General features: G+C 42.1%; 1 protein-coding gene across 5 annotated transcripts in view; it reads left to right on the forward strand.

Moving 5' to 3' along the window:
• ckap5 (cytoskeleton associated protein 5) overlaps positions 1–27,527 on the forward strand; it is a 168,241-nt gene that overhangs the window by 31,496 nt on the left and 109,218 nt on the right. For all 5 annotated transcript variants that reach the window (XM_070899680.1, XM_070899682.1, XM_070899683.1 and 2 more), the window contains exons 3-12: positions 11,698–11,891; positions 13,674–13,880; positions 14,186–14,357; positions 14,452–14,581; positions 16,710–16,807; positions 17,867–17,980; positions 19,610–19,714; positions 20,262–20,351; positions 23,066–23,230; positions 23,855–23,983. In XM_070899680.1, coding sequence (XP_070755781.1) covers positions 11,698–11,891; positions 13,674–13,880; positions 14,186–14,357; positions 14,452–14,581; positions 16,710–16,807; positions 17,867–17,980; positions 19,610–19,714; positions 20,262–20,351; positions 23,066–23,230; positions 23,855–23,983 — 1,404 coding nt within the window. The remainder of the gene's footprint in view (positions 1–11,697; positions 11,892–13,673; positions 13,881–14,185; positions 14,358–14,451; positions 14,582–16,709; positions 16,808–17,866; positions 17,981–19,609; positions 19,715–20,261; positions 20,352–23,065; positions 23,231–23,854; positions 23,984–27,527) is intronic.

Here is a 27,527-nt window from a genome sequence, read left to right on the forward strand (position 1 = left end):
GGTGATTGAGCGAGTTGTGATCTGAGTGGAGTCGATGGTCTTTAGAAAGCAGCAAGGTATCGATCATTCAGCAAGGAAGCAGAATCCAGAGAATGTTGAGACAGGAACAGATCAAAGCTAGTTCAGTGTAAGAGTGAAACATTCCTAGAAGAGCAGGATAAAAAGCCTTTGGAAGCAGACTGGGTACTGAAATAAAGGCAGTCCAGCAGAAAATGCATGAGCGAAAACTTGTAATTAAAATCCAGAAGCTGAAAAGTTTAATGTCAGACTGATGGGTGTGGGGGGAGGAGGGGACGGTGAGTGAGTAAGGATAGAGTAGAGAAAGGGTACGAACGGTAAAGGGAGCATGGAGGATTGTAATAGAGTAGTTTAATAGCGATAGGTTGTTATACAATTGGACAGACAAATAGCAAATAAAATGTAATACTGATGTAAAATATTGCTGTAATAAAAACAATTCTGGGTGGTCACCGACGAATGAAATAGCTAAGACAAAAACTTGGAAAGGGATCTGGAGCTAATATACTGTAATGTGTGTGTAAGTTTTGAGTTTACAATGTAGTTGGTCAGGTGCCACTGGTGTATTGTGTTCAGTTTCGTCACCAGGCTACAAAAGAGAAAACACATGCATTGTAAAAACTACCTATAGCAACAAGACTGATTCTTGTGTAAGGGGATGAACTGCAAAGGAAGATTAGAGAAGCTTAAATGAGGAGGAGAGCCTGGGGAAATATTTTGTTCAAGGTACTGTCCTCTTTTGGTATAATGGACAGTATCAACAGATTTTTTACAAAGATATTTTCATTACTGATTATGATGTGGTCTCCATCTGCTGTGATCAAAAAATAGTGCTAAACTGGCAGGAGGGTCAGTAGACAGGGGACACAGATTTAAGATAATTGGCAAAAAAGCCGGAGGGGCGATGAGCGGTTTAAAAAAAAAAAAAAAATTTTTAATTTAAAAACCCCCCACTAAGTTATGATCTGGAATGCACTACCTGAAAGGGTGGTGGAAGTCGATTAAATGGTAACTATCAAAATGGAATTGGATATACAGTTGAAATTGATAAATTTGCATGGCTATGGGAAAAGAGCAGGGGAGTGGGACTAATTGAATAGCTCTTCAAAGAGCCGGCACAGACAGGATGGGCTAAATGGCTGCCTTCTGTGCTGTATGATTCTATGATTCAATCATAGGGAGTGTCATGGGCCCAAGTTTTGGGTGGAGTTGCTCCACAACTAGTTTAGTTTGGAGTATCCTAGAAATGTCAATTCTCGGCATTTAGTTTGCTCCAGTTCTAGTGAGTTAGTTTAGTTCTGTTTTTTTCCAAAAGTGGGTGTGTCCAGCCACTTAGGCCCATTTTGCAAGTTTAGGCAGCAAAAACTTACTCCAAGCTAACTTAGAATGGAGTAAGTGTCCACTTTTGTAAGTTCTGAAAAACCTTATCGAGAGTTAAGTGGCTGTGCCTGTACTGAAGAGACGAGGGGTGGGAAGCATTAAACACAAAGGGCTAAAGCATTAAACACATCACTTAAAATTGCCACAAACTTCTTGCATTGATACAACAACATTAAAGAAGCATAAGTACATTTAAAGCACTAAGCACTCAACAAAACACAAAAAGTAATAAGTAATTAATTAACAAATAAAAGGAACCCTGCACCTAAAGCACCAAGACCAAAGTAATAAGCAACCAATCAATAACAAATAAAAAAAAATAGAAGTCTGACCTTTGTAAAGGGAAGGTGTTTCTGTCAGCCTCTGTTTCTGTTCATGTCTCTCTCTCTCTCTCTCTCTCTCTCTCTCTCTCTCTCTGGGGTCAAGTTTCGGGCAACGCCGCACGCCTGATTTCTGCGCTCGAAACAGCGCTGAAAATTTACCTCGGTATTCTCCATTCCCTCAGGTTGATCCAGGCCCTCGGTGCGGCGCAGCACGAGCTTGTGGGGGGCGGAGCCAGGTCCCTGCGCTGAAATCCGTGCCGGGACTTCTGTAGTGCGCCTGTGCAGTAGCTCCAGGTGCCCGAAACTGTGTGGGTGGGGCCCAAAGCACGACTCCCCTAGCCCTGGCCGAATGGGCTCACTGGGGTGGCGAAGATCAGGCTGCACCTCCCTCGTCCAGCTCCTGCTCTGGCTGTGGCTCCAGCTTCCTCCCCTGTTCGGCTGACGCTCCCTCTGGTTCTTTCAACCCCCCCACCCCCTCCAGCTCCAACTCCCGCTCTGCTCCGGCTCCCCCGGCTACCTACCTTCAACTCCGGTCTGCTCCCTCTTCCTTCGGTGGTGGCGCCGGCCCGCCCGGTATCTTGCTGGGGGCGGGCCCCGCCTGAAGTCTTGGGCCCGGCTGCTTCACGTCGGCCGGGCCCGTTCATCCTCCACCTCCACCTCCACCTCCACCTCCACCTCCACCTCCACCTCCACCTCCACCTCCACCTCCACCTCCACCTCCACCTCCACCTCCACCTCCACCTCCACCTCCACCTCCACAACATTAGCATACAGACATCTACACCTACACCATTCTATGTTGGTTTGGAGTAAGTTTTCACTGCCTAAACTTTCAAAACGGGCATGAGTGGCTGGACACGCCCCCTTTTGAAAAAAAAATCTGTTCCAAACTGAAACTGTTCTAACTGACTAGAACTGGAGCAAACTAAATGCCGAGAATTGCAATTTCTAAGATACTCCATTCTAAACCAGTTGCTCCAAAAAATAGAAGCAACTCAGGCCGAAACTTGACCCCTGTGTCTCTGTCTCTGTCAGTGTTTCTGACAGAGGCGGGGGGTGGAGGCTGAAAGTAGCGGTGGGGTGGTGGGGAGCTGAACAGGAGGCCCCGTAGAATTGTTACAGCGAGACTTTCTTTCAAAATTCTTGCCTGCATTCCAATAATTTTACGTAAATTTTCCTGAGATTGACAGTTTACCATTACAATGTGCATGAAATAATAAATCAATAAACTGTGCCAAATATTTTGGTTCTGGCTACAAGTAATACATGTTTACTTTGACAATTGGCTCGACCAAATCTATGAAATAATACATTTGCCCTAAACTTTTCAAAAATCAAGATTCAAAGTTATAAAGCCATTAGCTTCTGCCCAGACAACTTGTCTTATTAAGAACACGGCAATGCTGAACAGCATCATATACACAAAACACATTGCCAGAGAAGTAAACTACTCGCAACCGTATCCAATACAGGCTGAATTTAAAAACCCGACCGTAGGAGGCTGAACGCGGGGGATGCTGAACAGGAGGCTGAACTGCAGAGCATCGGGCTGCGAGGAGCTACTGCACTTGCGCGCATGCTCTAGCACGCATGTGCAGAGGTCCCAGCAATGTTTTCAGCGCTGGGACCTGGCTCCGCCCCACACTCCTTGTGCTGCGCTACGCTGAGCCCGAAGACGTCCCGAGGAGCTTGGAGAACTAGCAGGTAAGTTTTCGGCGCCCTTTTTATTCCAGAAAGTTGGCACACCTTATGGAGGTGCACCATTTTTACAGGGGGCGGAAACTTGGGGCCTTTGAGTGGTTCTATTGCAAAGGGCGTGGTGTGGACGGGATTGGAAGGGCCTGATTGTTGCACATGGGGAAATAACATCACGAGCAGCCGAACAGTGTTTAAATGTTTTAAAGACGTGAAATCAAGTTATTTTGTATTAAAAAGGGATGTGCTTTCAATACACTTTGCTTTCCTCTTGTGCTTTGCAGTCTTAAAAAAAAAAAGTTGAGGGGCCTTATTGAAATATTAAATGATATTGCTAAATTAAACAGATTACCTCTTCAAAGTAAAACAGTAAAGTAGGTTTCGAGGGCATTAATGGAGAGCATAAATTAGTGCAAAATGTAAAAATTGATTTCAGGAAGGACTTAAAAAAAATTCATGTTTGGAATTGTTAATTCCTGGATTCTTTTACTTCAATCTGGTTCAGTAAAATTACTGAGTCGAATACCTCTTGTGCTTTGAACAAAGCAGTCTTTATTACCGGCCAGTAAGACCTATCAGACAGAAGATATACTCTCTGGATAGAGCGTACACACTCCCTACGGATAGGTGAAGTTACATCGTAAAGCGTTAACAGTTATACAGTTTTGAAATCAGATAACAAAATACAAATGGATTGACAGTCTAACTCAGCCACTCATTAGTCAATCTATATGAGATGTTCTTCTTGAAAGCTCAAGTATTGCCTCCAAATGTTTCAATCTAATGGTGTGACTATTTACTGAGACCTTGCAATTCTGCAGATGTATTTCATGTTACAATTATATATTATTGGCAGGATTAGTGACTTGAAACCTTGAGACAGACTGTTAGCTAAGCTGATGTTGCACTATTTGCAATCTGACATTCTCCCAGCTATTCTTCCATGGCTTATACATTTTCATATATCCCGTTTACTTTACTGTCCTTAATTCCATATATTCCGTTCAGATATCCACATCCCCCCTTTTATCATTCTATGATAACATTTAGGATCATTCTATGAGTATTGCATTGTTGAGTAGTTCTCTAGTTTGTTGGATCATAACCCGGGAACCCTTGACCACAAGAGGGTCTGCTAACCTTGTCATTGCTTTACAGCAGAGGTTAAGGCAACCAACAATCAAACAGCAGGTAATTATTATGATGAGAACAATTGCCCCATGTATTAGATAGGATCTCCAAGATCCACCCAGAAACCAATCAAACCTGCTAAGTTCTTTTGCTGGTGTGGATAACTTTTTCACCTCCCTCCTTATGTGATCGGCAAGGTGGGTTATGTTTTCTGAACTATCAGGAATGTAAGTGCAACATTCAGATCCTATCAGGGCACACGTTCCCCCTTTCTCAGCTAACAGGTAATCGAGGGCCATTCGGTTTTGTAATGCTACGGTCCTTATCGCTACCATTTCAGCTGTGATGCCCTCCAGAGCCTCAGCAGTGCGGTGAGCTACCTGTTCCAATATCGTTTCTTTGAATCCATCTAACAGTCTCAGTTAGGGTCAGGGGAACGGTGCGCAAAGGAATTCCCCCTTTGGAATGTATAGGGATATGTGAACACACCCAGCATCTAGTGAAGTGCCCTTTTTCCGCATAAACGTAAGACATAAACAAAAAGGTGTTTACATGGAGCTCTCGCCTTTGTCTTCCTTCCCGTGCACCAAAACTGTCATATATCAACACTATTATGCAGACAGTAGCATACAGACACAATCTCATCTTATAAATAGTCCAATTATTTAGCTGATAAAAAGAGTTCTGTTTTCACGTTTCCCTTCAGGTCTCCGTCAGTGTATTTGGCTGTCTGACAGGTAAGAGTTCAAACTGATCCTCCTTCAACTGCCTTGTTCAGCTATAGGGAGGAGGAGATCTGGAACAGAAACAGGAATTAGACTAACCAGCAAAATTTGTTTAAATGGTGATGAGCTTGCAGTGGTGCAGGTGAACCCAGGCACTTTTCCCCTCAACCTTGGCTGCAGTGGGGGTAGTGAGTGACACCTAAAAAGGCCCCTCCCATTGTGGCTCTAATCCCTTCCGAATCCATACTTCCCTGGTGCCACGAGGGACAATTCGGGTAAAACTGGGAGGTCGAGGTGAGCATCTTGAACCTGGTTGTGAACTAGTCGCAGAGCCTGAGTCAGAGAAAGAACATAGGTGGTCATCAGTCTAGCTGAGATCTCATATCTAGGAACAATTTCCCTCATTAACACCTTAACAACAGTCTGAGTCTTATTGTCCAGGTTAGGGTAGGCTTCAATCCATCTGCTAAACACATCTACTATTACTAACACATATCTGTAACACTGAACTTTTTGCAACTCAATGTAGTCCAACTAAAATGTCTCAAAGGGACCTTCGGGTAGGGGCGTTTTACCCCAATCACAGGGGACTCCCTTCCCTGGAATATGTTGCTGGCCAATCAGGCAATGACTACTGATGTTCTGGGTGAGCGCCTGGAGTCTAGGGTGCCACCAAGTAGCCAAAAGTGTGTCACTCGTGGTCCTTGCTCCACAATGAGTAGCAAAATGCAGACATTCTATAACCCATGAAGCCAACTCGTCAGACATGCAAGTCTGTTCCGCGGGAGTGGTCCAGAGTTTAGAAACATTGTCATAAGTACATGCATAATATTTCCACAACAGTTTATCTTTTTCAGGAGCGTCCCCCTGTGCTTTTATAACATCTTGGATGGTTGGCATTGGTTTTTCCGAGGCTAACTTATCCTTTGCAGGATTTTTAGTCTGACTCATAATTTTGGGCACTACCATCTGTTGGTCACGAGAGGCCTGTTTGGCCTCTTGGTACAATGGCAATGCGTTTGGGGAACATGAGGGCTTGCAACAAATCAGATACTAGCTGTTTGAGATATCTCATTCCCTTGTGAGGTTAGGAATCCCCTATTTTTCCATAATTGTCCGAAATCATGCGCCACCCCAAAGGCATACCTAGAGTCGGTATAGATATTGACTTTGAGATCTTTGGCCAAGATACAGGCTTGGGTGAGGGCGAATTGTTGAGCAGAATAGGCGGTTTCAAAGCAGCAGATTCCAAGACCTGATTCTCCTGGTTTACTATGGCGTATCCTGAGATTCGTGTATCTTCTGGATTAATAGAAGTACTTCCGTGAACAAACATAAACAATCATGACTGGGTTCTTCCTCATCTTGGGGTGGCTCAGTAAGAAAACAGGCCGGATTAATTGCAGTATAGTGCCAAAAAGTCATTTTAGGATTGCCTGTGATTTCAGTGGGTTCTGTCGGATTGCCCTGCACTGAGATCTCAATCGGATCAATGGGAGTATAACCCACTTGGGAGGGGTTCTCTGCCCACACATAGTCAGGTATGCCGGAGCCAGTATGATGCTGTAGAGTCGTTAAGACCTTCTCGGGGTCCCCATGAAATTTTGCACATCCCGGCTGGTAGGGTCAGCCTCATCTATGGCCTTGCGTACCATAACTCCCAAATCTTTAGCATGGTGAGGGGCTAATACTTCACAAGCAATATGCGGTGCCATTGTTAGGGGCTGTTTCCACAGATTCTTATCCACTTCCACAAAATCTGCCTCTCTTTCCAGTCCAGTCACTCTAGCCCTTAATAGAATTCCCTTCACTTCCCCTTCGTGATCCTGATAAAAGTTCTGCAGGTCCTGATTCTTTCCACTGGGATCGTATGCTAGGGTCACGTGACAGGGTGCCTGCGGCAGGTCCAGAGACCACCACTGAGGGGTTCTAGTGGTATAATACTGCCGCTTAAGGGTTTCCTGTTTTACAATAATCCCATTATCTCCACACTCCAAATGCAACTGGAATTTGCAAAGGAGGTCTCTAGCCATCAAGTTACAGTCCAGATTGGTTGTGATAACAACTCGATGTTCCACCGATTCTTCCTGGTAACCCATTTTAACCGGTTCTGACACTGGGAATGTCGAGATTTGTCCCAGGAATCCTGAAAGTTCCTGTGTTTCAGTAGAAGCAGGGAGTTTAAGCTTTGATTGTACAGAAGACATGAAGGCTCCCGTATTTATCAAAAAGGGTTGCCACTCATTCAGAATGGGTTCGTCGTCCGGGGAGGATCCCTGCACAATCAAGCTGCGTAGTCAATCGGGGGACAATTGACCAAAGGGGTTGTTCTGGGAGAAGTTAGTGTAAGATCTTCCTCTCCCCCCTTGCCCCCCTCCTCTTCCTTTTCCATGCTGACGGTAGGGGCAATTTTTATTCCAATGTCCTTCCTGCCCACAATTAAAACAGTCAATTCCTCTTACCCAGTCCCGGCCTCTTCCCATACCATGCCGGGGACAATAGGGAGGTTTATTAGCAGGGCTCGGGCCGTTTGGTTGTTTAGTATAACCGTATCCTTGCTTATCCATCCAATCCTGTATGCAACACTGCGGTTCTATTGATCCTTCCTCCCGAGATGGCTCTTCCTTTCTAGTCACGTATTCAGTCTTGACCCGGGTTGGGGGCGCACCTCCCCCCTCCCCTTTCTTTTTCTGCCAATAATATCTAACTGCCCTTTCCATCTGTCCGGATAGCGTGAGCAATCAAATAGTTGTTTGAAGATCACAGACATCTATAGAGAGGTGGTCTGCAGCTTGTTGTGCATCAGGGTTTGGCATTGGTCTGACAGGGAATTGGTGTCGGGACTTTGGGATCTTGGAAATCATTTCTAGGCCGGAGGATGTTTCAGAGCTGTCTGACTGCTTGACAGTTCTGCGTCTCGATCGGCGGGGGTGTTTGCTATGTCTTTCACAACTTGGACTGGTAGGTTGACTAGAAGATTTACGGGACTGTTTGTGATGTTGAGATATAGTTCTGCCCTTTCGAGTGTGAGATCTGGTCCTTTCGGCTGTATTGCTTGTAAACTGGGGATCCGAATCGCTATCAGAGGATGAGGAGTCAGTTTGGGTTTGTTGCTTTGGTGATATGTGGTTGTTCCTAACTCTTTTTACCGGAGTGTTAGGTGGAGGGTGTTGGGAAGAGGACTGGAGCAAGAGGCCAGGGGGTGCGGGAGGCGCCGTTGGGCGCTGAGTCAGTGGCCATTCATCAATTTCATCATCAGCCTCGGTTAACACAAAGCCAGCCATTTTAACTTGTAGTTGATCAATACCTTTCTCGGAGGTCCCAGAGGATCTCTTAGCAAGTTTCTCGTGCGCACATTCATTCTTTTTTTTTAAAGACGTCTACAGTTTTAACATGTGTTCCCTCTGTCAATGCAAGTCCTAATTTAATAGCATTGTTTGCCAACTCGATAGAAGTGATGCATCTTTTAATTTCTGACAATAATGTCGCCAGGTTGCAATTAAATTTTTTTTATCCCCTTTTCCTCGTCCCCTTCTCCAAATTAATCCCTGTGCTTTTTTTTTTACCTCTACGCTTCTAGTGTGACCTAGAGGCCACTGGTCATCTCCTAATAATTTGTTCAGGGCTCCTGATAATTTTCTAAAGTCTTCAGCTCTTTCAGGGAATTCCTCACATAGCTTTTGTAGCGGACTATCCGCATCCGTGGTTTTATCTAACTGATTTCCCATTTTCACACTGCCCCTCGTATTACTGTGTCGCTACGCGTTCGTGTCGTCGTGCAATTTAAACAAACTTACAAATAGACACAGACTTTACAGAACTAACACGGACTTTAACTAACTCCAAATCTAACACTTACCCGCATCACCGCACGGTCCGCGTCGCCGCACGATCTTAATACTAAACTACCACGTCGCCTCGCAGTTCACGTCGCCTCGCAATCCGCGTTGCCTCGCAGTTCACGTCGCCGCGCAATTCGCGTCGCCGCGCGAGTTAAGATACTTTAACTTTACTTCAAACACTTACCCGCATCGCCGCACGGTCCGCATAGCCGCGCGATCTACAAAATAGACAAAGACTTCTAACACTTACCCGCATCGCCGCACGGTCCGCATAGCCGCACGATCTACAAAATTACCCGCATCACCGCACGGTCCGCATAGCCGTGCGATCTTAATACTAAACTTAAAACTCTAAACACTTTAAGACTTACAGACTTACTGCCATTAGCACTGACTTTCGCGATTCGCGTTGCTGCGCCTCTGCGTCACTGCGCGTCGGCGTCACTGCGCGTCTACGTCACTGCGCGTTGACGTCACTGCGCGTTCGCTTCACTGCGCGTTTACGTCACTGCGCGTTCGCTTCGGCCCTACTTTCCGAGTTGCTGCGGGGGTTGTTTTTTTAAAATTCAATCAGAGCCTAGACGGGCCAAGTGATATACAAGGTCGACGTCGTACCTGAGTTGAACACCTATCCTCTATTTAAATCCCCATTTTATTCCCTGTGAGCCTAATTTTCTAATTTTGATTTCTTATGAGCCTCAATTAATTTCTTTTAGTCTCCAAATTTCCCTATCCTTTGACGTTACTGCGCAGTTTAAATTCAATCAGTCAATGAAAGCCCTAATTTAATGGAGTTTTTCTGCCAACTGGACAGGAGTGATTTTATATTTTTCATAATTTAAAATCTCAGAACATTTTTTTCTTTCAGCACCTATTTAGTACGTTACTTTTTTTTATAACTAGAGAGAAGTCTGGCACGTAGGCTGTGGACTGCTTTTCGTTATCTCAATTGTTCCAGCCTCAAGGTCGTGTTATTTAATATAATTTTTTTTAAATCCTTTTAAATCCATCTCAGTTGTTTTGCTGTGCCTTCTCTGAATGTTTGCTTTCAACAAGTTTTTCTTTTTTTTTAACCACCGGGACCATGTAATTTTTTCTCTTTTTAACAAATCTATCCTTTGGGCATTTCCTGGCTCCGCAACTTATCATCCGAATATACGTAATTCAATAAGGTTCACACTCTTAAACTTCCCACATACAGGACAACACTACGAAGGGTTAAAACAAACTTTCATTCTGTTTGAGATAAAACAAACCACAACTCCCCGGCTTTTTTTTTACAGTAAAAGTCACAGAAGCATTTCTCATTTAAACAGAAATTCATAAGAGTCTCTTTTCTTTCCTATTAATTTTTTTTTTGGATCCATGATTGATCATCTATCCCTATCTAGCTCTAACTATCTTTCCAAGTCGCCGCTTGGTTTGCATCATCGCACAATTTCCCTATCTCTATCCCTATTCTAAGTTTGAAAGGTATTCACCAGATTGTCCTGGATCTCGTTCAGACACTACCTGAGAACCAGCGAGTGGCTAAACTTTCCTCAGACTTTTGAAACCGGGGGAAACTGGAGCAGTATTGAAATCATACTCACTCCAGTGGCCATTTTCCCCTCGTCTCGTCCAAGGCTAGTCTGGCTCTTAATTCGCAAGTTTTCGGCAGTCGTCCGTTGAGATCCCACTTCTGACACCAAATGTTAATTCCTGGATTCTTTTACTTCAATCTGGTTCAGTAAAATTACTGAGTCGAATACCTCTTGTGCTTTGAACAAAGCAGTCTTTATTACCGGCCAGTAAGACCTATCAGACAGAAGATATACTCTCTGGATAGAGCGTACACACTCCCTACGGATAGGTGAAGTTACATCGTAAAGCGTTAACAGTTATACAGTTTTGAAATCAGATAACAAAATACAAATGGATTGACAGTCTAACTCAGCCACTCATTAGTCAATCTATATGAGATGTTCTTCTTGAAAGCTCAAGTATTGCCTCCAAATGTTTCAATCTAATGGTGTGACTATTTACTGAGACCTTGCAATTCTGCAGATGTATTTCATGTTACAATTATATATTATTGGCAGGATTAGTGACTTGAAACCTTGAGACAGACTGTTAGCTAAGCTGATGTTGCACTATTTGCAATCTGACATTCTCCCAGCTATTCTTCCATGGCTTATACATTTTCATATATCCCGTTTACTTTACTGTCCTTAATTCCATATATTCCGTTCAGATATCCACAGAATGGCCTGCCAGTCTGTGTACTACAAAGAAAAACATTGAAACATTGTAAGCATTATGAGATTAGAGGGTTGAATTTCAACAGACCAAATGACCTTCCCTGGCCCTTGTTCTTATGACCTGCTGGAAAGTGCATGTGCATAAATGTTGAGTGAATAGGATACGAGTCAACAGCGATGCTCATGAAAAACTCATGGAGTGGCCACTTGGGTGAGGTACTGGAGTGCCCCTACAGGTTGTGGAACTAAGGATCAGAGAAATGAAAGCGTACAAGGTAGGTAATATTGCTTAATACTGTTGTGGATGCTGACTGAATATATGAAAAACAAAAATGTGTTTCAGGTGTGGAAAGCTAGATTGAATGGCTATGAAGAAGCTGCTAAGCTGTTTCAGAAGATTCAAGATGAAAAAAGCCCAGAATGGTCAAAATATTTAGGATTAATCAAAAAATTTGTAACTGATTCAAATGCTGTAGCTCAGCTGAAAGGACTGGAAGCAGCACTTGCTTATGTAGAAAATGCTCATGTAGCAGGAAGGTAAGTTCTTAAAAAATCTACTGAACTAGTTTTTAATCCTTAAATTGACAGAAATTCTCACAGCAAATGCATGCTTACAAATGTTTAAGTTACATTAATTTGGATGAGATTTTGTTACCTGGCCTTTTGGAATCTTTTTATGCATCAAGTTTAGGATGGGTTTGAACTTAGTGGATGAAACCAGCAGAATTAACCAAATATTATGTCAACATACTTGCATAATGTAGGAGTTGAATCAGAGTATCAAAGGATGCAATCTTCAAGATATTTTGGAATAGTCCATTTTCCTGCATCTGATGAATTTGTTGAAAGTTAGCTACTTTCTGGCACTGTTCTGTGGAAAATGTCCATTCAAAGTGTGTTTATTTCTCCTTGAATTTCCTAATTTCTCTGACCACCTTGAAGTTCAATTATAGTTAAGTGTACCAACAGTGGTTGGGTATCTTTTAAAATATAATGTTTTAGCACGGCAGATCAAACACTGATCAACTTGTATGTTGATGTATTTTGAGGTAGGCATTATCTTTTCTGCTTGAAGTAAACTGTTTTGCCACATCATTTTCTCGTGGTACAATCCTGGGTAACATTACAAAGTGACTTGGGTAGTATGCCTTGTGGTCCCCAGTTGGACCTATTAGAGAAAGATGGAATGTATTCTTTTGTTTTAAAGAAATAACTTCCATTTATACAAGTCTTTCAGAACCTCAGAATATCACAAAGCACTACCAAGTACCTTTTGAAGTGTAGACATTGTTGTAATGTAGGGAATGTGGCATCCAATTTGCATGCTGCAAAATCCCACAAAGAGCAATAAAATAAATGACTAAATAATTTTATTTGTTGTGGTGTTGATTGAAGGATAAATCTTGGTTTGAGGGAACTTTTCTGCTCTTCTCTTTAGTGCATTGTTGTTTTTACGTCCACCTGAGAAGACAGACTATGGGTCCAAGTTTCCACACGATAAACGGGCGCCCCTCCGAGCTGGGCGCCCGTTTTTCGCGCCTAAAACGGCGCCGGGAAAAAAACGCGCGATTCTGGAGCGCTTTGCAGCTCCTTGTCTGTTTGGCGTGGCGCCCAGGGGGGCGGAGCCTACACTTGCACCGATTTTGTAAGTGGGAGGGGGCGGGTACTATTTAAATTAGTTTTTTCCTGCCGGCAACGCTGTGCGTGCGCGTTGGAGCGTTCGCGTGCGCGCAGTGTGAAGGAAACATTGGCACGGCCATTTTTGTAGTTCTTTGTAGCTGTTTAATTTTTGAACATTTTTTAATAAAAGCACATTGCCATCAGCACTGAGAACGCTGCAGCCTTCTCACTGCCCCCCCCCCCCCCCCCCCGCCTCGTTCTGGACGCCTAATTTGTAACCTGCGCCTGATTTTTTTTAATGTGTAGAACAGGTTTTTTCAGTTCTACAAAAATCTTCACTTGCTCCATTCTAAGTTAGTTTGGAGTACGTTTTCACTGTGGAAACTTTGAAATCAGGCGTCAGTGGCTGGACACGCCCCCTTTTGAAGAAAGAATTCTGTTCCAAAGTAGAACTGTTCTACCTGACTAGAACTGCAGAAAAAAAAATGTGGAGAATTGCGATCTCTAAGATAGTCCGTTCTCCACCAGTTGTTCCTAAAAATCAGGCGCAAATCATGTGGAAACTTGGGCCCTATAAGTTTAACTTCTCAGTGGTACCTCTGACCATGTCACTCTCTCTCAGCGCTACCAATTGCAATTGTAAAGTTGTTTGGCTCCTTTTGAGAGTATCTAACTAATTACTGCCTCTTGTAATTTCAGAACGGCTGGAGAAGCGGTGTCAGGAGTTGTAAATAAAGTATTTAACCAACCAAAAGCCAGAGCCAAGGAGCTGGGGATAGAAATATGCCTAATGTACATAGAAATAGAAAAGACTGAGGCTGTTCAAGAGGAGCTACTTAAAGGACTGGACAACAAAAACCCCAAGATTGTTGTGGCCTGCATAGAAACGATAAGGAAGGCACTTGGGTAACTATAGGATATATTTTACTCTATGCTTTGGCTTATAACTCTAGAAATCTTTTCCCCAGGGAAAAGTGAACTTTTTTTCCTGAAGCTACCCGATTGTTCAAAAGTCTTGAAATTCTGACAAAGTTTGCCTGTTGCCTTAAATCCGAAGTAGTCATTCTTTGCCTTAGTTCAGTTGTGTGACATATAATATCTAGGGATAAATTATGTAAAATCATTACCAATCTAAACCACATTTTATCTGTCTTGATCAAAATCCAAGATAATTACACAAAAAATGTAATTATTTTCTAATTTTGTTTTAGTGAATTTGGTTCAAAAATAGTACAACTCAAGCCAATTGTCAAGGTCTTGCCAAAATTATTTGAATCGAGAGAAAAAGCAGTTCGAGATGAAGCCAAATTATTGGCAGTGGAAGTCTACAAGTGGATCCGTGATGCATTACGACCACCACTGCAAAATATTAATTCTGTGCAGGTATATTGCATTCATGTATATTAATTTTATAATTGATGCACCACAACTGCTCAATGTTGAAGGAAATAAGAATTCAGACACTTTTTTTCCTCAGTTGAAAGAACTTGAAGAAGAATGGGTTAAATTGCCAACTACAGCTCCCAGACAGATCCGATTTTTGCGTTCTCAACAAGATCTCAAAAGCAAATTTGAGCAGCATCAAGCAGCAGGTGGTGATGAAGAAGGTCAGTGAAGTACATTAAAGAACATCTGAGTAAGTTCACTAAAAAACAAAGTCTTGCATTTAGATAGGGCCTTTCACGTCCACCTGACATCCCAAAGTGCTTTACAACCAATGAAGTGTAATCACTGTTGTAATATAGGAAATTGCTCAAATTAAGGATCTTGTTTTTAAGCCCTTCACACTGCAGGTTTTGACTTTTCTAGATGAAACTGAAACTTTGTTACAGTTTTATCAAAAGTTCCATTTGGTCAATAAAACACTAATCTAAGCTACACTGATATAGCAGCTAGGAAAGATCTGGAAAGTGCATGGTATGTAGATGTTTGAAAAACTAGACTGCTTTACACTGTCAATTGTCATAGCTTTTTGGCATTTAGTCGAGACTCGCAGATAAAGGTAGGCCACATGGGTACTGGTAGCTGGACATTGCTTCTGGAAACACACTTCAAAAGTGTCTACTTTTGGGAGATAAGATTTGGGAGATAGGAAAATGAGGCCAAGAGGAAACTTTTTGATGTCCCAGATGGCGCATTTTTCTTAATATGCAAGAATATTTCTTAGGTTCTTATGAATTTAATGAGAAACTTTGCCAACAAATTGAGAATCAGTTGACTTATATGGAACAGTAAGGTTTTTACAGAAATAAAAATGTATTTAACACATACCCCAAAGAAGTTTTTAATGTCACACACATACTGTAGCCTGAGTATTTTCAGCTTGCACTGATAAACAAAACTATATTCATACTTGTAACTTTTTACTGATACATGTCTAAAATCAGCTTGGGTCCCAAGCATTGTAAATTTGAATCGGCGAGTTTAGAAAACTTTTTATGCATTTGCGCCAGCCTAAACTTTGTTTATGTTTGACAATGCATCCAAAACATGTGGAAAGTGTAACTGACAGCAACCAAGCAGTAAATTGTGAAGTTGAGGGAGATGGGTGTTTTCAATGCCTGATATTCACTAGATTTGCCATGGCAAGTGGGGCTGTGTTTGGGTTGATAAAGGACAGGAGTTCGACTGAGCTTTTGGGAGGTGCATGTATGTGTGCTCGGTCACCTATTTTTAGGGGTGTGCACTTTCAGTGAGATAGGGTAGAGAAGTGTTATGTTAGCTGTACCTGAACAATTTTGTTAGAATGTGGGTAGAATTTTTCCTGTGATTTGGAGAGAATTTGTGCTTCAGCATAGATGAACTTATTGGAAGGAAAACAGATGTAGAAAGTTTATTACCTTGAGCAATAAAATGGAGTACGGTAGCATAGTGGTTATGTTACTGGACAAGTAATCCTGAGGCCTAAACTGGTGTTGCAGAGACGCAAGTTCAAATCCCACCATGGCAGCTAGGGAATTGAAATTCAGTTAAGTAAGTAAATCTGGAATTAAAAAGCTGGTGTCAGTACAGGTTGAGCGTCCAAAATCTGGAACCCTCAGGACCGAGGCCGTTCTGGATTCCGGATTTTCGATTTGTTTTCTGGCATCACGAATCCGGAAACACCTGAGCCAAGGTTCGGGGATTTCCAGATTTCGGAACGTCGGGGAGCCGGGTGAATTCCCGTCAAAGAACTATTCAGACTGGCGGGACCCACCGAGGAGGCCGCAAGGCAAGCGGCGGCGAGGCGAGGCCCTGAGGTCGGGCAGGGTCGTCCAGTCCAGATTCCAGAACATTTTACGGACTCCGGACGACCCTACCATGGACTGTCCCGGATTCCGGAGCTCCGGATTTTGGACGCTGCACCTGTCATGGTGACCATGAAACTGCTGGATTGTTGTAAAATCCCATCTGGTTCACACACACCCTTGTGGGAAGGAAATCTGTTGCCCTTGCTGGGTCTGGCCTAGATGTGATTCCAGACTCAGCAATGTGGTTGACTGTTAACTGCCCTCTGAAATGGCCTAGCAAGCCATTCAACTGTACCAAACCCCTCCTGCAGCGGTGAAAGAACGCGACTTGCTACCATCTTCTCAAGGGCAATTAGGGACAGCAATAAATGCTGCCCTTGCCAGCGCGCCCACATCTCGAACAAATTTTTTAAAAAGTCCCAGTTACAGCTTAGACGACGGAATTGATGTACACAAAAGACGTAATAAAGTTTAGTGCAAAGATGCCGTATGCTTTTCTTCACAGATGATGAGGAAGATGAAGCCCCTGTTGTGGATGCTTATGAACTTTTAGAGCCTGTTGAGATTCTTCTAAAACTTCCAAAAGATTTCTATGATAAAATTGTAAGTAAACTCAAATTGCTATCTGCACTTCTACATTGTCGGAGAATTATAGCTTCCTTCATTATTGTGTGGTTTGAGTAATAAGTGAATATTTTCATTAGTTTCTATTGCTAATCTGTTTTGTATAAAGCATCAGAAATCTATACAATTACAATATTTTACACTTTAAAGCATTTTAACAAAGTGAGGTGCTCAGTTTTTTTGAGTGGATTGATGTTTTACACACCTTTTTACTCTAGTCATTCTGTAAAGGCTGTTGACCTTTTTGTAATGCAGCAACTTTTTCTCCAACTGCCCACCACCACCACCACCATATTGAGGACCACTGATCTCTTCTAAATTTGTAGGATTTTATCTTTGCGTTCTTTCATCTTGAGGGCGATGAGCACTTTAACCTTTGCCTGACTTCAGGAGGAATGAAAGACTGCTCGGCCTGGAGTACCTAGTGTTGCAGAGGAATGAAAGCTACAGCCTCTACAGTACGGTTTAAATTGGGGACTGAGCAGATTTAGGGGACATTTTTGTGTCCTTCTGCTTGGGGCGAATTCTCTTTCATGTGCAACTTATCCATGTGCACCTTGTAAATGGAGTCAAGTTGTAATTTAATAAGCAAATGCGTTTTAAAAGATTTGGCAAGTTAGTAGGTATAGTACTTTGTTTGAAATTAAATTGGTCACTATTTGTGATTTTATTATAAGTTATGGTTGAGGAATGTTGCTTCAAGCTAATTCAAAAAAAAAGCCTTGGAAAAGTGAATTATATAGTGTTCAGAGATTTGTGAATTTCTTGGATACCTGATCAGTTGTAGAGAATGTCAGAATTTTGTTTAAACTAACGAGGAATTTTTAGACCAAGTAGTTCTGAATGTGTTGAACCGTGAAACTTATATAGTTGTTCAGAAAGTTATAACTGCAAACGGCATCCAACAACAATCTGACATTGATAACTGGCTACCAGTACATCGTCACAAATTGATTAATATGTTAGCTGTTTGCAGAGTAAATCCTGTGTACTGATCAAACTAACCTGGTGACTTTTTTTCACCTTTAATTAAAATAGGAGGCCAAAAAGTGGCAGGAGCGGAAAGAAGCCCTGGAAGCACTTGAGGTGCTTGTGAAAAACCCCAAGCTAGAATCTGGAGATTATGCGGATGTTGTGCGAGCACTTAAAAAAGTAACTATATATACTTGTCAAACTCTATTCAATCTTGTGACATTGTGCAAAGTGTCAACGGTACAAAATAGAATATTTCTTTGCCAAAGTATCTGTTAATTCTGAAGAATCTGTGCATGTATATAAACCACCTCTTACCCATACAATTTCTACTTCCATCACTCATGCTTTTTGCCAAGGAAAATAACTTAATCTTGAGCTCCATGCCAATGAACTAGAAACATAGAAACACAGAAATTTACAGCGCAGAAGGAGGCCATTTCGGCCCATCGTGTCCACGCCGGCTGACAAAGAGCCGCGCGCGGTCCTTGGTCAACAACTCTAAAGGTTACATATAAACTTATGAATAATGACGGAAAGGCAAAGAGCACCCAGCCCAACCAGTCTGTTTCACACAACTGTGACATCCCTTATACTGAAACATTTTGCACTCTATCCCAACCGGAGCTATGTGATCTCCTGGGAGGGGCAAAAACCAGATTAAAAACCCAGGCCAATTTTGGGAGAAAAAATTTGGGAAAATTCCCTTCTGACCCATCCAGGCGATCGAAACTAGTCCAGGAGATCACCCTGGCCGTATTCGATTCTCTGCAGTACTTATCATTATATCTGTGCCGTCCAACAAAAGGTCATCCAGTCTAATCCCAATTACCCTTATTAGTCGAGCATGAATTTTGGAGGAGTAACATGTTAACCACAATTTATTGCACTACAGTCCACCCACAAATGTGAGAGAATTGTCTCGTATATTTTTGTTCAAGGGTTGCCCTTTTTACTCAATTTTTTCCCTGTGATTTTAAGTAGAGTTTTTCAGCACCTTTTCGAGTCTTGCAACATTTTATCCTGGGGAAATTTCTTTGGCAAGTCTGGTTTCTACCAGGTGAATTTCAACTGGTTGATGAGCAGCCTTCTTTGGTATAGAAGTTCCTGTGGTGGGATTACAAATATTAGCTGAGTTTCACATTTTCACCAGTGGGAGGGGGCGTTGCTCCATACCTTTTTTATTTGGCACTTCAATAATCTGTTCATTTTCCTTCGTGTGGCTTATTGCTCAATGATAACTATGTCCATCTCCCAATAGTCAAACTAAATAGATGGTCGTATGCATTCCCTATTGGTGCCTGATACACAAGAAGCCTTTTAAGCTTGGCCAAGGCCACTCGGCGAAGTGTGCTTTTACCTCCTGTACAAATATAAAGTAGGCTTCAATTTTGAGTATATCAACAAAGCTACTGCATGGAGTTTCCCCTACATCTGTTTGCAGCATTACTGCTTACTTTAATCTGCACCTGCTAGAAATATCAGAACCTCTGTCCATTGTTAATCTTTCTACTATTTGTAACCCATGAGGATCAGTAGGCTAAACTTTTCAAAAACGAACATATGAAAATACAAGTCCGGGCAAGACCCAGCTGGTCCATTAAGTCTGTCCCATACAGTCATTGTGCAACTTATGCACGCCATGATGTCCCCACATCCGAATCAGCCGTGTAATCTCCTGGGAGAGGTATTTTAATCTTGGGCTGGAAGTAATCATGCTTGCTAGTAAATAAGAATATATTGTCTTGTACAGTTCTGAATATTGAAGTCATTTTAAAAAAAAAAAAAAATTTGACCCCTCCCTTCTAGGTTATTGGAAAGGACGCTAATATATTGCTTGTGGCTCTGGGTGCAAAATGTCTTGCTGGTCTAGCTGCTGGACTCAGGAAGAAGTTCCAGTCCTATGCTACACATGTAAGTTTCAAATAATGTGAGACTTCTGAACAATGTTTAACCTTGTTACATGCAGAAAATGTATACATTACAGGAATTTTTCTTGCTTATACTACTGTGCAAACAATGATTTTTATTGCTGATTGCTTCGGATTGAGAAAGATGCTGATGAGTGGCAATGAGTTCTATGGCGTATTAATCTGTTTTTGATGTTTGATGAGGAATGAGGAACCCCAGAAGAGTTTCCTGTTCTTTGTATAGTCCTGTGGGATCTTTAACATCTATCTGAACATGCATTTTCTAGTCAGATAGAGATTAGGAATCTATCTTGTGACTGACTTTCCTTTCACCCCACCAAATCTTCCTCCTCCTTTTCACCCTTGTGTCCCTCCTGTCATATTGGTTGAGATCAGCTGACTCCATATAGATCCAAATTTAATTTGGAACCTTGCTCAAAATGATGCATATTGATTCATTTTAAATTGTATTTGTTTTAAAGAAATGTTATTATTAATGTCCATAGTTCAAAACCTCGTGTATTATATGGGTTTATTTATTCAATCTTCAGGTGGTGCCAACTCTTCTGGAAAAGTTTAAAGAAAAGAAACCTCAAGTAGTTCAGGCCTTGCAAGAAGCTATTGATGCTGTTTTTCTCACAGTAAGCTCAATTGATACTCAAGTTTGGAATTTTGCTTTTGAAGCACTTGTGGCAAAATTTTGAAAATGTGATCATTTCAGTGGCAACTTTGACTAAAATGTGTATTAAGGTTTGATGCTAAAATATAGCTTATAATGTCTGTAGAACTTGTCTTTTGGTTGGTTGCATGACAAATGCCATGAGCATAAGAAGATTCGAGATAGGAGCAGGAGTAGGCCCTGTGGCCCTTCGAGCCTGCTCCACCATTCAATAAGATCACTGCTGACCATTGACCTCAACTCCACTTTCCCGCCCGATCTCCATATCCCTTGATTCCCCGAGACTCCCAAAATCTATCCATCTCAGCCTTGAATATATTCAGAGACTCTGCATCCACAGCCCTCTCGGGCAGAGAATTCCAAAGATTCACAAGCCCCCTGATTGAAGAAATTTCTCCTCATCTCTGGCTTAAATGGCCTACCCCTTATCCTGCGATTGTGCCCCCTAGTTCTCGACACTCCAGCTCGGGGAAACAACCTCTCAGCATCTACCCTGTCAATCCCCAATGAGGTTACTTGCCCTATTCCTGTGGTGCTGCTCGTTCCACATTGGACGTATCTTTCCCTGTCCTTTTTCCGCACCGTTTATCCATTTTTCTTGAGTGTTTTTTTGCCCCATGTTACTGATTCACTGATCAATGGAGATAATCTTTCGGTATGGACACGCTGACCCTTTCGAGACAAGATTGACGTAACCAGGGAAATGAGTACTTTTGCATGATCTATACCTTTTATCTTCCAGACCAATAATCTTTCATTTCCCCTCCTATAGCTCTGCACTATGGAGGATTTCTGAAGTTACATTTCTATTCTGCATTCTGTGAAACAATAGAGCTGTGAAAACAATCGAGAAGGAAAAACTTGCATTTATGTCACGTCTTTCTTGACCTCAGGATATTCCAAAGTACTTTACAGCCAATTAAGTATTTTTTGAAGTGTAGTCACTTATAATATAATAGGAAATGTAGCAGCTGATTCACACACAGCAAGGTCCCACAAACAGCATCGTGATAACGACCAGATAATCTGTGTTTAGTGATGGCTGAGGGATAAATATTGGTCAGGTTATCGGGGAGAACTCCCTTGTTGCTGTTCAGATAGTGCAGTAGGATCTTTTATGATTGCCGGAGAGGACAGGCGAGCTCCAGTTTAGTGTCTCATCTGAAAGATGGCACCTCCGACAATGCAGTGTTCCCTCAGTACTGCACTGAGGTGTCTGCCTCGAATTTGTGCACTAGTCTCTGGAGTGGGACTTGAACTAACAACCATCTGACGGGCGAAAGCACTACCCACCGAAGCACAGCTGACATTTCAGAGCTTAAGTGGGTCTGGGAGAGAACCGTTGCTGACATGAGAGATTGGAATTAAGCCATCAAATGAAACAAGGCCACTGCTTATTATGCTCTAAATGCTACAATTGATTGCTTGCCAAAAGTGAATCGAGGTGTACACATTATGGTTATGGCTAATCCCAGTGGACAATCTGTGGCCACAAACATGATTGCCGTGCAAATTCTACAGGCCTCGTCTTGTACCTGATTAGTCTGTTCATGAGAGCTGACACTTGCTATATGCATGCCAGCACACTTGTGTCTCTTATCTGCAAGGAAGTACATGTCTTCTGCAGACCTCTCCCCTTCTCTTTTGACCCCCCCCTCCCCCAACAAAACATCTTAAACAAAATAAACAAGTGAAAATGCTGTGGGTACATCATTTGGACTGGGTGATGTGTTTTGGGAGGCCTATAAAACTTGAGCCTCCCAGGAAAAACAGGCAGACCTTATTTAATGTAGCACGTTTGATGTACTCTGCATGGATTTTAGCAACATTTTTGACGAGGTCCCACATGGTAGACCAGTCAAAAGAAGTAAACAACCCATGGGATCCAGGCAATGGTTCCTGTAAGCTGTGCTTTGTTCTGCGCAGCCTGTTTCTTTTAATGCGCAGTCTCTTTACATTTCTGTATATGCACGGTATTTAGAGAGGTGAATAAACGGGGTATAGATTTGGAGTAATTGGTAGAAGAATCAGGGTGCTAAAAATCTGGAACTCACTGCCTGAAAGGGTGGTAGAGGCAGAAACCCTCATCGCATTAGAATACTTGGATGTGCAGTTTCCGTAACGTACAAGGCTACAGACCAAGAGCTGGAAAGTGGCATTAGGCTGGATGGCTCTTTTTTTTTGTCCGGCGCGCAAACGATGGGCTGAATGGCCTCCTTCTATGCTTGATCATGACAGCAAATGGAAAATGGGCCTTGTCCAACACTTGTGTGTCTGCCATGAGCATAGATTCATTCAACCCCTAAAATCCAAACTCCAAAGGTCCATTTACACAGAAATTGTCTGTTCATTCCAGTATCAGTAAACATGCCTACAGTATGTTGATGTTCAAGTTTTGCTACCATAGTGAAACCTCTTATCTCTTGCATTTGCACCATCATAATCTTCATGGGCCGTTTAACTTGAATTTCAAAGTTTATAATTGATTATATTCGAGCAGAACTACTAAATTTAGTGCTGCCTGCATTACTTAAATTACTATATTTGGTGTTTGTAAAAGGTATTCTGTTCACCAAATTCCTTTCAAATTTGAGATGAGTGTGTATTCTACTAAAATGGGTTTTCAAGAATTTAATTGCAGTAACAAGTAATTATTTACTAATGTTTCGATTTCAGACCACATTACAGAACCTAAGTGAAGATGTGCTGGCTGTAATGGATAACAAAAACCCATCAATCAAGCAACAAGCATCACTCTTCTTGGCAAGAAGTTTCCGTTGCTGTACTCCCTCCACATTGCCAAAAGGTCTTTTAAAATCACTTTGTGCTGCACTGCTTAAGGTATGTAAGTAGGATTGTGATGCTTATGGAACTACACTCAGCTATGTTGCCCGTGCCAAAACTCGCACCAAGTCCTGCTCACCATCACCCTTGTGCTTGCTGACCTGCATTGGCTCAACATTTAAGTAATGCCTTGATTTCAAAATTCTCATCCTTGTTTTCAAATCCCTTCATGGCCTCGTACCTCCCTATCTCTAATCTCCTCCAAACCTCCCCCCCCTCCAAAGATATCTGCGCTCCTCTAATTCTGCCCTCTTCAGCAAACCTAATTATAATCTCTCAACCATTACTGACCATGCCTTCTGTTCCCGAGGCTCTGGAATTCCCTACCTAAACCTCTCTGCCTCTCTTTCCTCCTTTTAAGATGCTCTTTAAAACAAACCTCTTTGACCAAGCTTTTGGTCATCTGCCCTAATTTCTCCTTGTGTGGCTTGGTGTCAAATTTGTCTTATAACACTCCTGTGAAATGCCTGGGGATGATCTACTATGTTAAAGGTGCGATATAAATACAAGTTATTGTTTCAAAACATTGCTGTTATGTTCGGTTAAGCAAACAAATGTAATGTTTTAAAAATAATTAGAAAAGATTTGTGAGCTTACAAAACTAACTCTAATTCTCCACAGCAAATTAATGATTCTACACTTGAGGTGAGGGATGCTGCCTTTGAAGCACTGGGTACTGCTCTAAAGGTTGTTGGCGAGAGATTAATGAATCCTTTCCTTGTTGATATTGATAAACTGAAACTTGACCAGGTGAGTAATTTACATAAGGGACTAAACTTGCAACTTGTTTTTCACATTTTGAAGTAAAAATCTTGTATTCCAAAAATGAACTTCCAAACATCAGACGTAAAACATTTGAAGTTCTAGTAAAATTTGGTTTTAATGGTTTACCTGTCTTGTTTGGAACTTGGACCGTAATGTTAAGTCTCTGATTTGGGGATGTGTGCAGTAACCATTCAGTTTTGTGCACTAAGGGCATCTAATCTTGCACTTAAATCAACGGCTGTTCCTAGTCTTTGTATACGCACGCACACTCATCAATGCAAAGTGCGCATTTTGTTGCCTCCTTTTTATGCAGACTGTAGAAACACTCCATGGGGAGGCACTGGAAAGCACCTAATAGTGCCTTTCTCAACTCCTTTTTAGCATATACTTCATGCTGTCTATTCTAGGTGTTGGTATTTATTTGATAATTTCTTGCTTCAACAACTGTTACTGATTCAAATCTGATTGTTTTGTTTTCTTCACCCAAAATGTATGTTTGCTTTAAAAAAAAAAAAAAAATTTGATTTAAGGGAAAAAATGCTGTAAACTAGACAGCCTACCTATGGGTCCAAATTTAGCCCACCTGTTTTTTTGGCACACTTACGTGAGATGCGCCAACTTCCTATGGATTGGAGGGTAGCTAATGTAACCCCACTTTTTTTTTAAAAAAAGGAGGAAGAGAAAACGGGGAATTATAGACCGGTTAGCCTGACATCGGTAGTGGGGAAAATGTTGGAATCAATTATTAAAGATGAAATAGCAGCGCATTTGGAAAGCAGTGACAGGATCGATCCAAGTCAGCATGGATTTATGAAAGGGAAATCATGCTTGACAAATCTTCTAGAATTTTTTGAGGATGTAACTAGTCGAGTGGACAAGGGAGAACCAGTGGATGTGGTATATTTGGACTTTCAAAAGGCTTTTGATAAGCTCCCACAAGAGATTAGTGTGCAAAATTGAAGCACATGGTATTGGGGATAATATATTGACATGGATAGAGAACTGGCTGGCAGACAGGAAGCCAAGAGTAGGAATAAATGGGTCCTTTTCAGAATGGCAGTCAGTGACTAGTGGGGTAGCGCAAGGTTCAGTGCTGGGACCCCAGCTATTTACAATATACATTAATGGTTTAGACGAAGGAATTGAATGTAATATCTCCAAGTTTGCAGATGACACTAAGCTGGGTGGCAGTGTCAGATGTGAGAAGGATGCTAAGAGGCTGCAAGGTGACTTGGACAGGTTAGGTGAGTGGGCAAATGCATGGCAGATGCAGTATAATGTGGATAAATATGAGGTTATCCACTTTGGTGGCAAAAACAGGAAGGCAGAATATTATCTGAATGGTGACAGATTAGTAAAAGGGGTGATGCAGTGAGACCTGGGTGTCATGGAAAGTTAGCATGCAGGTACAGCAGGTGGTGGAGAAGGCAAGTGGCATGTTGGTCTTCATAGCAGGAGGATTTGAGTATAGGAGCAGGGAGGTCTTACTGCAGTTGTACAGGGCCTTGGTGAGGCCACACCTTGAATATTGTGTACAGTTTTGGTCTAATCTGAGGAAAGACATTCTTGTTATTGAGGGAATGCAGCGAAGGTTCACCAGACTGATTCCCAGGATGACAGTACTGATCTATGAAGAAAGACTAGATCGACTAAGCTTATATTCACTGGAATTTAGAAGAATGAGAGGGGATCTCCTAGAAACATAAAGAATGTTGCCGATGTTGGGGGAAGTCCAGAACCAGGGGTCACAGTCTAAGGATAAGAGGTAAGCTATTTAGGACCGAGATGAGGAGAAACTTCTTCACTCAGAATTGTGAACCTGTGGAATTCTCTACCACAGAAAATTGTTGACGCCAGTTCGGGGAGGGGGGAGGGGGAGGGGGGGAGGGAAAAGAGAGGGGGAGAGAGAGAGGAGGAAAGAGAGTTTTGATCCGGGGTGTGGGAGGGGGGATAGTTTTGGTGTGGGGGGAGGAGAGAAGAGAGTTTTGATGGGGGAGGGGGCGGGGGCTGGGGGGGTTGCAAGAGAGAGAAGAGACGATATGATAACTCTGTAGCCAGTAAATTTAATGAGCTTACTCAAGACTTTCCTTAACCCTGTTGATGAAAATACTTTCCTTCGAGCAGGAGGTACTTCTATCTTTTATTTGGATATTTTGAAAAAAATTATGTAAATATGTTTCGCCTCTTTACTTATTTTTTTCAATTTAAGCTTCCATGAATGCTTCCGTTGTAAAGCAGATTAACTTTGTGAAGTTTGTCAGTCCTGTTTAGCTGTTTGATCCTATTCGCATTCTTCGGTCAAGTCATTAAGTACCGACCTGCGCTGATTTCTTAACTCTCCGCAAAAGTTTCCTGTGCGACCACATACACTGACCTAAGTTAGTTTGGAGCAATTATTAGCTATCCAGACTGGCTTAATTGGCCAAAACAGGCGTAGGTGGCTGGTAACGCCTCCTTTTTGAATAAAACAAAACTACATTTAAAAAATCCTAACTAACTAAACTCACTTATACTGGTGCAAATTGAATGTGCAAAATGGGGATTTTTAAGATACTCCAGAAAAATCAGATTGCTCCAAAAAAAAACTGAGCAACTCCTGGGCAATTTTGGGCCCTAAATGAGCAATGCTAACAATATTTGGCTTTCTAACTGTCTCTTGCTATTCTAAAGTAATGAGCACGACTTCCACACTTAATTCATTAAACAATTGTTCTAATTCAAAGGAACGCTATCTAGAATTGATCAGGTCTGTTCCAAATTCTATTGATGTAACAATTTTTCCCAAATGCTGTTCTGCTAGGGCAAAAGATAAATATTGGTGTTTTAATTCCAAAAGATAATTTTAATTCCAAGTGATCAGGAAGGCCAATGGAATCTTGGCCTTTATTGCAAAGGAGATGGAGTATAAAAGCAGAGAAGCCATGATCTTGTTGAATGGTGGAGCAGGCTCGAGGGGCTAGATGGCCTACTCTTCCTAATTCTGATGTTCTTATGTAAGTCCTGTTACAGCTGCACAGGGTATTGGTGAGGCCATACCTGGAATACTGCGTGCAGTTTTGATTTCCATATTTATGAAAGGATACGCTTGCTTTGGAGGCAGGTTGATTCTGGGGATGAGGGGGTTGACTTATGAGGCAAAGTTGAGTAGGTTGGGCCTCTGCTCATTGGAATTCAGGAGAATGAGAAGTGATCTTCTTGAAGCATATAAGATTATGAGGGGGCTTGACAAGGTGGATGCAGAGAGGATGTTTCCACTGGTGGGGGAGATGAGAACTAGAGGGCATGATCTTACAATAAGGGGCTGCCCAATTAGAACTGAGCCGAGGAGAAATTTCTTCTGAGGGTTGTGAATCTGTGGAATTCACTGCCTCAAAGAGCTGTGGAAGCTGGGACATTGAATAAATTTATGACAGAAATCGACAGTTTCTTAAACGATAAGGGGATAAAGGGTTATGGAGAGCGGGCAGGGAAGTGCAGCTGTGTCCTTGATCGGATCAGCCATGATCTTATTGAATGGCGAAGTAGGCTC

Source organism: Pristiophorus japonicus, chromosome 14, assembly GCF_044704955.1.
Source record: "Pristiophorus japonicus isolate sPriJap1 chromosome 14, sPriJap1.hap1, whole genome shotgun sequence".
Classification (NCBI taxonomy): Eukaryota; Metazoa; Chordata; class Chondrichthyes; family Pristiophoridae; genus Pristiophorus; species Pristiophorus japonicus.